At 44.0% G+C, this 10087-nt stretch overlaps 1 protein-coding gene across 1 annotated transcript in view; it reads left to right on the top strand.

Annotated features, from left to right (window-relative positions):
- tenm1 (teneurin transmembrane protein 1) overlaps positions 1-10087 on the top strand; it is a gene marked incomplete at both ends in the record, with an annotated part of 448413 nt that overhangs the window by 369897 nt on the left and 68429 nt on the right. The window contains 2 exon segments of the mRNA XM_084332087.1: positions 1280-1465; positions 2361-2448. Coding sequence (XP_084188213.1) covers positions 1280-1465; positions 2361-2448 — 274 coding nt within the window.

Here is a 10087-nt window from a genome sequence, read left to right as displayed (position 1 = left end):
AGACCCGCCCTACTCTGCCTCTGATTCACAGAGTGTGGGTGGGGAATGTGATTGGACCAAAGCAGAGTTACTCACAGACAGTGGGTCCAGTCATAATAGTTGTGATAGCCGCGGGACAGATTCTTGTGTCTTTAAGTACTGCCAATGTAGCCTTCAAGTGATCCGTTGATATAACGTCAGACATACTTGCTTTGTTTACGTCTCGGCTACTGGCGCATACCTGCTACCTGTGACGTAAGCAGTACGCGCGACCAGAGCCGTGACAACCCTTTCGTCATCGTTTTAACAGATTTATACGGTTTGACAGTTTAGACGAGAGCGCAAAGGTTTTGCGTTTCTAGGAATTCCACCCTGGAAGGTAGTCTCACTTTTTTGCGGTTTCACCCCGTAAAAACGCAGTTTCCGTATAAACGAAAGGCACATCCGAAAAAATATTTTTGCGGATTCACCTGCTAGCGCTTCCGTCTAAACGGGGCCTGAGTCAGGAAAATGAAACAACATAACAACAACAACAACAAAATGGACATCCACATCACTCTTGCGCACACAGTCCCTTCCTCAAACACACACCAATCCCTTACATTCCCTCCATCTCCCCACCTCTCCTCAAACCTCTCCCTCTGTTGTCTCAATGCATACGTCAACCTTTCCTTCACATATATCTCGTGGATCACATCCATCCATTCTCCTCCCAGCTGCACCACCTGACTCATCCACTTCATTGTGAGAGCCTTTTTGGTCGCCACTCTTAATATGTTGAAAATATACTTGTCCTCATTATCCCTCACATCGAAATCTATTTTCCCCACATACATATACATGAATTTGAAGGGGCGTAAATGTATTTCATCATCATCTTCCTCATCATCATCATCATCATTGAACATTTATTTATAGTTATTCAAATCAATTGAGGTTGCCCTCATTTACAATGATGACATTGAAGTAACAGATACATAAATAAAACAAGATTAAAATGAATAATACAACAAGATAGAAACAAAGCTAAAAACTTGGGAAATTACCTAAAATACAAGATGGAAATGAAGATAAAACCAAAAATCAACTAAAACAGTTACAGACTGATACACAGTGATTAGTGATCATGGCTTTGAACTGTGCATAACGATTCCCTACATCATATAATAATAACTATTAGCTAACAATGATTGATTTAATATCATCTCTCTATTCCATCTTGTCTTGCTCTTGCATCCCAGCGTCCTTGATGGATTAATACTGACATTCTTTTTACTCACCTCAAATCCTAACCCTTCAGGTGTCCGAGGGTCTCCAGGTCCGCATCGTGGCAGGACGTCCCATCCACTGTCAGGTGCAAGGCATCGACCACCACCGGGCGGCAGTGCGGGCAACCCTGGAGGCCGCCAAGGCCATCGCCCTGTCCCACCTCGGAACGCTGTTCATCGCAGAGACCGACGAGAGGCGCATCAACCGCATCCAGCAGGTCACTCCGTCAGACACTCAGGGTTCTTAAGAGATGTGTTACAGGATATATACTGTGTATGCATGAGAAGCAGAGCTAAACAGATATGCTGGTCAGCTGATATTATTGGCTAATATAGGCTGTGTATACTGTATCATTATTGGCAATAGTAATGCCAATAAAACATAGATAGAATTATTCACAGCATTTGCTAAATTAATGCAAAACCTAGTGTTCCATGTTTTTGTTCTACTAAATAATGACTATCTTATTATAAAAAAATTCCAACTTTAAAAATAAGTGCATAATATAGCATAACATATCTTTCTCATTTTGTATTTCAGAAATGTAAGCTCCCAAATATCAACACTGGCTAGTGTTCAACTTTATATTATTAGGGCATTTTTTTTAAACTCGTTAATCGCACAATTTGCTTTTGTTAATCACGTTAACGCATATTACAAAATGCAGTCATAAAGAAGTGCACGAAAACATGGTTAGAGAAAGTAATCATTATTGTACTTATCAGTCACAGGAGTCTTCAATAATATTGAATGGTGTGAATATATATATATATATAATATTTAATTTTGTGAATACATACCTTCTCTGATGTAACAATATCTTTGTTGGAACAATCTGTTAACATTACTGCTACCAAGCATAATTAGCAAGCACAGCGTAGCTCAACCTGTGTAATGTTACTTACTTAGTACTTACTGCTCCCCTGGGAAAGACCGCTCATTACTGCATCGTTTATACAACTTGGTTAAATCCAAAAGTCCCTTCGGAAACTTTGTATAATGAAATAAGACATTCAGGGCACGTTTGGTCTCATATTATTCTCCTGGTTTGCATGGCTGGATGTCACATTTTGTAACAGTGTGTGACATGAGTGTTATTGAATACACCACAGGTGTCCACCAATGGAGAGATCTCCATCATCTCTGGAGCGCCCACAGACTGTGACTGCAAGATAGATCCCAACTGTGACTGCTTCTCTGGTAGGTCCTCAAACACACATGTTTATTTGTATTTATTATAGTTTTCTTGGCCTTTTCATGCTTTCTTCATCCCCCAAATTTGTCATTATGCCAATTCCCTCCTGGGCATTGCGAAGCCCTACTGTCGGTCTGGGGAGGGTGTAGACTACCACATGCTGTCCTACTGTCGGTCTGGGGAGGGTGTAGACTACCACATGCTGTCTTACTGTCGGTCTGGGGAGGGTGTAGACTACCACATGCTGTCCGACTGTCGGTCTGGGGAGGGTGTAGACTACCACATGCTGTCCTACTGTCGGTCTGGGGAGGGTGTAGACTACCACATGATGTTCGACTGTCGGTCTGGGGAGGGTGTAGACTACCACATGCTGTCCTACTGTCGGTCTGGGGAGGGTGTAGACTACCACATGCTGCCCTACTGTCAGTCTGGGGAGGGTGTAGACTACCACATGCTGTCCTACTGTCGGTCTGGGGAGGGTGTAGACTACCACATGCTGTCTTACTGTCGGTCTGGGGAGGGTGTAGACTACCACATGCTGTCCGACTGTCGGTCTGGGGAGGGTGTAGACTACCACATGCTGTCCTACTGTCGGTCTGGGGAGGGTGTAGACTACCACATGCTGTCTTACTGTCGGTCTGGGGAGGGTGTAGACTACCACATGCTGTCCGACTGTCGGTCTGGGGAGGGTGTAGACTACCACATGCTGTCCTACTGTCGGTCTGGGGAGGGTGTAGACTACCACATGATGTTCGACTGTCGGTCTGGGGAGGGTGTAGACTACCACATGCTGTCCTACTGTCGGTCTGGGGAGGGTGTAGACTACCACATGCTGCCCTACTGTCAGTCTGGGGAGGGTGTAGACTACCACATGCTGTCCTACTGTCGGTCTGGGGAGGGTGTAGACTACCACATGCTGTCTTACTGTCGGTCTGGGGAGGGTGTAGACTACCACATGCTGTCCGACTGTCGGTCTGGGGAGGGTGTAGACTACCACATGCTGCCCTACTGTCAGTCTGGGGAGGGTGTAGACTACCACATGCTGTCCTACTGTCGGTCTGGGGAGGGTGTAGACTACCACATGCTGTCTTACTGTCGGTCTGGGGAGGGTGTAGACTACCACATGCTGTCCGACTGTCGGTCTGGGGAGGGTGTAGACTACCACATGCTGTCCTACTGTCGGTCTGGGGAGGGTGTAGACTACCACATGCTGTCTTACTGTCGGTCTGGGGAGGGTGTAGACTACCACATGCTGTCCGACTGTCGGTCTGGGGAGGGTGTAGACTACCACATGCTGTCCTACTGTCGGTCTGGGGAGGGTGTAGACTACCACATGATGTTCGACTGTCGGTCTGGGGAGGGTGTAGACTACCACATGCTGTCCTACTGTCGGTCTGGGGAGGGTGTAGACTACCACATGCTGCCCTACTGTCAGTCTGGGGAGGGTGTAGACTACCACATGCTGTCCTACTGTCGGTCTGGGGAGGGTGTAGACTACCACATGCTGTCTTACTGTCGGTCTGGGGAGGGTGTAGACTACCACATGCTGTCCGACTGTCGGTCTGGGGAGGGTGTAGACTACCACATGCTGTCCGACTGTCGGTCTGGGGAGGGTGTAGACTACCACATGATGTACTACTGTCAGTCTGGGGAGAGTGTAGATTACCTCATGCTGTCCTACTGTCGGTCTGGGGAGAGTGTAGATTACCACATGCTGCCCTACTGTCAGTCTGGGGAGGGTGTAGATTACCACATGCTGTCCTACTGTCAGTCTGGGGAGAGTGTAGACTACCACATGCTGTCCTACTGTCGGTCTGGCGAGGTTGTAGACCAGGGGTTCCCAAACTTTTCAGGCGCAACCCAAAAATAACGGGGTCAGAGAGCCGCGACCCCCACTATTATAGGAGAAAAAATAATAATAATAATTAATATATATATATATATATATTTTTTTTTATAAATGGAAATGTATGGTTGAAACATGCACACGTTCAAACGCACACACACTAATAAGCATTGGAGGCTTTTAACCAGGGCCGGACTGGGGAAATCATTCAGGCCAGGAAATATAGTGCAAAATATAGCCCCAGTCAGGCCACTTAGGACATTTCTTGTTACAAAGACTTCATTTCCTGCATTCTGGTGCAGGCATTTTTTTATTTGTACCCTTTAAATGCCAGTTGTAACTGAGGGGTACAATTCCCTGACTGTATTGTTAGATATGCTATTTAATACCACTACCTCATGTACTTTAACTTCTGGCCACCCAGTACAAGATATAAGTATGATGAACACTTTCCCACCTGATGAAACGAACCAACACAAATGTACCAAATCGAATATTTAATACAGCAAAAGGTGTATACAACATTCACTTAATTACATTTATGATTTGAAATATTGAATATGCACTTTTATGGCAAATGAGTATTCGTAGGTAAATCAACATTGAATGTCCAATCTCTGGTTGCGCAGGGAGTAAGTATACAACCTGGAATATTTAGGAAACGATAGCGATGGTACTTAAATGATTATAGCTGGATACACTAAGGGGGGGGGGGGGTCCCGCTGGTTGTAAGACAGTAGGAGGGGGGGGTTAGAGAAGCCGCTGGCGGTATCCCATCTGGCCGACGGTGTCTTGGGAGAATCCAAAGTCTTGGACACGGTGCCCACAGAACCTCGGGCCGCAGACGAATACAGCTGGACCCTCTGTGGAACGGTATCTGCCGGTCCACAACGGAGAGACGTGGTGCGACCTCACGTGTAGAGCGCCGCCTCACCTGGAGTCCTCTCCGGGGGGTAATTCCAACACTCGGCAGTGTTGGCCTTTATCCATGGAATAATCAAAGCACACAAAGCATAATCCAAGAGCCGTGGAAGGCTCGCCGTCGTCTGGGTAGAGTAATCCAATATACAGGTCCAGTCGCTCTTGACCCGGAGCTCCTCGGATGCAATCACCACTAGGGGTCTGACCAGCCTGGATAAGCGTCCAGATAACGTCAGGAACGATGGGGGTACTGATAACTGTAGAACTCGAACCGAACGATGCACCATACATAAATAGACTATTATTAGCTTAATAGAATACGTCCAACTCGACAGTATGGTGCCAAACTATGACCATTCAACTATTAATCTACACGATATCTCAATGCCTATTCTGGGCCAAGTAGGCCTTACTACACCGCACGTGCGTCGTGGGGAGGCTTTTGCGTCTGTCACTCTGTTGGAGGGTAAAGAACTGGACTAAAAGAAAGTTCTACTTTACGAGCGCCATATATATATGCGCTATGAACAAATAGTACCATTCGTATTTCGCCCGGCATATTACTGCGCGGAACCGGGGGCTGCCTCGACATGTTAGGCGGCACGATTGAACTTGGACCTAGGGGTATGGCAACCTGGCGCCAGGTTCTCGTCCAATGGTAGAATGAAACTATTATGGGCTGTTTAGTAGAAACGGGGATATTCAATGCATATTGTACAAGGAATATACAGGGGATATCAAACGATATACAAATACAATTAAATATATATATATAAATAAATATACATATTCGGTTTAATCTGATCCTTCACAACACCAGTGTTTGTGATGGCATCACATTATTGTTAAAAAACAGGCTAGCATATGTATGATTAGCAACAACACTGATTTTGATGGATTTTCAGTTTTTTTGTAATGTCAGATTGAAAATAATACAATCTTTTATTCAACTTCAGCCCTGATCATAACACCACATATTAATTTTATAATTCTAACCCTTTAAATGCCAGTGTGTGTGATGGCATATATTTGCAATATATCAAATGCAAAGTAGATTTATCTGGGGGGGGGTTATTACAGGCTAGCATGTGTCAATGATTAGCAACAACAGTTTTTTGTAAGGGTCCCGCCACCACCAATCACATGCGGCTCCTTTTGTGTCTGTGTGTGAGAGCAAGAGAGAGAGAGAGAGAGAGAGAGAGAGAGAGAGAGAGAGATAGTTCTCCAACTTGTGTGAGTTGTAGTGATCTCCTGGTTGTTCCCCACCTAGGTTATCTAACTATTGCGCTGCTGCAACTAGAAACACTGTCCTGGCCTGCTTCTAAGTTCAGTGGCCTGACTGCCAAAAAATTCATAAAAAATATTTGTATTTTTTATTTTTTTATTTTTAATCATCTGGTGACCCCTCCGCGGCAGGTCGCGACCCTCCTGTGGGTCGCGACCCCGACTTTGGGAACCCCTGGTGTAGACTACTGTACCACATGCTGCACAAACTGTTGGTCTGGGGAGGGTGTAGATTACCATGCTGTCCTACTGTCGGTCTGGCGAGGGTGTAGACTACCACATGCTGTCCGACTGTCGGTCTGGGGAGGGTGTAGACTACCACATGCTGTCCTACTGTCAGTCTGGGGAGAGTGTAGATTACCACATGCTGTCCTACTGTCGGTCTGGCGAGGGTGTAGACTACCACATGCTGCCCTACTGTTGGTCTGGGGAGCGTGTAGACTACCACATGCTGTCCTACTGTCGGTCTGGCGAGGGTGTAGACTACCACATGCTGCTTACTGTTGGTCTGGGGAGGGTGTAGACTACCACATGCTGTCTTACTGTCGGTCTGGGGAGGGTGTAGACTACCACATGCTGTCCGACTGTCGGTCTGGGGAGGGTGTAGACTACCACATGCTGTCCTACTGTCGGTCTGGGGAGGGTGTAGACTACCACATGCTGTTCGACTGTCGGTCTGGGGAGGGTGTAGACTACCACATGCTGTCCTACTGTCGGTCTGGGGAGGGTGTAGACTACCACATGCTGCCCTACTGTCGGTCTGGCGAGGGTGTAGACTACCACATGCTGCCCTACTGTTGGTCTGGGGAGCGTGTAGACTACCACATGCTGTCCTACTGTCGGTCTGGCGAGGGTGTAGACTACCACATGCTGCTTACTGTTGGTCTGGGGAGCGTGTAGACTACCACATGCTGCTTACTGTATTAAGCGAGTGCTTAGACCTCTACACTACCCAACTGCTCTTCAACACACATTTTAAATGGTGTATTCATATACCCGTTTAGCACATTTAACGCTATAGGCTGCATTCATACCAGCAGAATGTCAAGGCTTTCATTGGAAACCATGTTTTTTAGTGTTTTTTGCAACGTTCCACCTCGCTATATACTGTATGTTCACAAGGTCTGTAAACCAAAAAAAGCTCATCAGCGCTTTACAACATAAGCCTCACATACATTCACACATTCACTCACACATTCACACACAAACGGCGGAGGCAACCATGCAAGGTGCCAACCTGCTCATCGAGGGCAGTTAGGGGTTAAGTGTCTTGCTCAAGGAGACATTTACATTTAATCATTTAGCTGACGCTTTAATCCAATGTGCGATGTTCAGTTGTTTGTTGCTCGTTTCCATTTCGAGGGATTTTCCCTCAAGCACATTTAACAGAGGAAATTAATGCAACAGGTTATGTTTTACTTTTAAATCGATGATTTCCGAAATACAATGCAATTGTTTGCGGTTCTCTTTTCATCTTGCCGGGTGACAGAATGCAGGACAGCAAGCAGAGTAGAGTAGAGTAGAGTAGAGTAGAGTAGAGTAGAGTAGAGTAGAGTAGAGTAGAGTAGAGTGGAGTAGAGTAGAGTAGAGTAGAGTAGAGTAGAGTAGAGTAGAGTAGAGTAGAGTAGAGTAGAGTAGAGTAGAGTAGAGTAGAGTAGAGTAGAGTAGAGTAGAGTAATATTGAATACAATAGGCCAGGGGTGGGCAACTTTGTATATGGTGAGGGCCACAAAATGTCCACAATCAATCTGGGGGGCCGCATTGTTTATCGGCAGTCCCGCCAGTAGTACCCCATCACTCAAATAGCCCTAATAGTCACAAGGTATATAAACAATTATAATTTGTTGTAACTTTGTTTTTATTCCATTTCAAATGCATTTAGTAATGCAATTTCAACTTTATGAATTTATAAACAGCTGAATTTAAAAGTATTGCTGTGTAACCCCAAATATATACAAAAATGATCAATTATAATTAAGGCTTCTAATCAAATAAATGTATGAACTTAAAGCCCACTGCTCAACAAACACAAAGCAGCATTCCTGCTGCATTTCACTACAACAGTAAATCAAAAGTGCAATAATAAATGATTTTGTTAAATGTATAAACTTTTATCCTGCTACTAAACAAAACATTATAACACTGAAATGCATGTTATGGATATGAAGCACTCAGGAATGTTTTGTTTAGTAGCAGGATAAAAGTGTATACATTTAACAGAATAATTTATTATTGCACTTTTGATTTACTGTTGTAGTGAAATGCAGCAGGAATGCTGCTTTGTGTTTGTGTTATTAGTGTTATCTGAACACTACAAAAGTAAACAAGTAAAGTGCAAGTAAAGTAAAGTGCAATACTACATGCCTCCCATTGACCCTTTATCAAACTGGCATGACATTCACCCTCGCCCCACAGGGGGTCAATAATGGTTATAATAATAATAATAATAATAATAATAATAATAATAATAATAATAATAATAATAATAATAATAATAATAATAATAATAATAATAATAATAATAATAATAATAATAATAATAATAATAATAATAATAATAATAATAATAATAATAATAATAATAATAATAATAATAATAATAATAATAATAATAATAATAATAATAATAATAATAATAATAATAATAATAATAATAATAATAATAATAATAATAATAATAATAATGGTCCCCTCTCTACACCTCTCCATCATCTCCCCCCCCCCCTCTCTACACCTCTTCATCATCTCTTCCCCCTTCTCTACACCTCTTCATCATCTCCTTCCCCCCCCCCCTCTACACCTCTTCATCATATCCTCCCCCCCTGTCTTTAATGAGACACTTGTGGTCTCTCTTGTTGGCGCACAATAGCAGGAATGTCAACTTCAATGTTTGTGCATGCGATCTGCATCAGATGAAATAATGTTTCATCTGACAGCCTGTTTCTCTCCTTTGACTTGATGTGCTTCATGTTTGAGAAATTGCTCTCACATATGTATGTGCTCCCAAACATACTGGCCATAGAGAGGGCAAAGTCCCTGAGGAGTGGGAAGCGGGGCTCAGGTAGCAGTTTCCAAAACGAAATTCCCCTCTCATTTCTCTTTGCTTGAAAAAAAGGATCTGACTGTAGCTCGCACAGTTCAAGCTGCAACGGTGGGGGCTGCTCTGACACCGTAGCGGTGAGGGGGCCGGCAAACAGCGCTATCCGTGACTGCATGCCGTTGAAATCTTCAAACCGATCATTGAATTGCATTTGCAGTGTTTCAATGTCGCTCCTGTACTTTCCGACGGCTCAGCCATCGGATTTCTGTGTGTAGCTGCAAGTCGCCATAATCAGTGTCCATCTCTTCCAAAAAGGAGACAAACTTTCTATGGTTTAGTGACCTGTTGCCTCCACGAATTAGATTGGTAACCTTGGTAACCAAATCCATAACATGGCTGTAGTAGTCAAGCTTCTTGGCACAGAGAGCCTCCTATATCAGATAAAAAAAAAAGAAAAACGATTTAACGACTCTCGCATATAATTTGACTACACTCGACACGCATTGGTCATTATTAGTGACCCACAATAGATGGAAATTATGTTAGCGAACTT

This window comes from Notolepis coatsorum, assembly GCF_963971535.1.
Source record: "Notolepis coatsorum genome assembly, chromosome: 16".
NCBI lineage: Eukaryota > Metazoa > Chordata > Actinopteri > Aulopiformes > Paralepididae > Notolepis > Notolepis coatsorum.
Note: the sequence above shows the minus strand (reverse complement) of the source record. Positions and strands in the feature narration are given on the sequence as shown.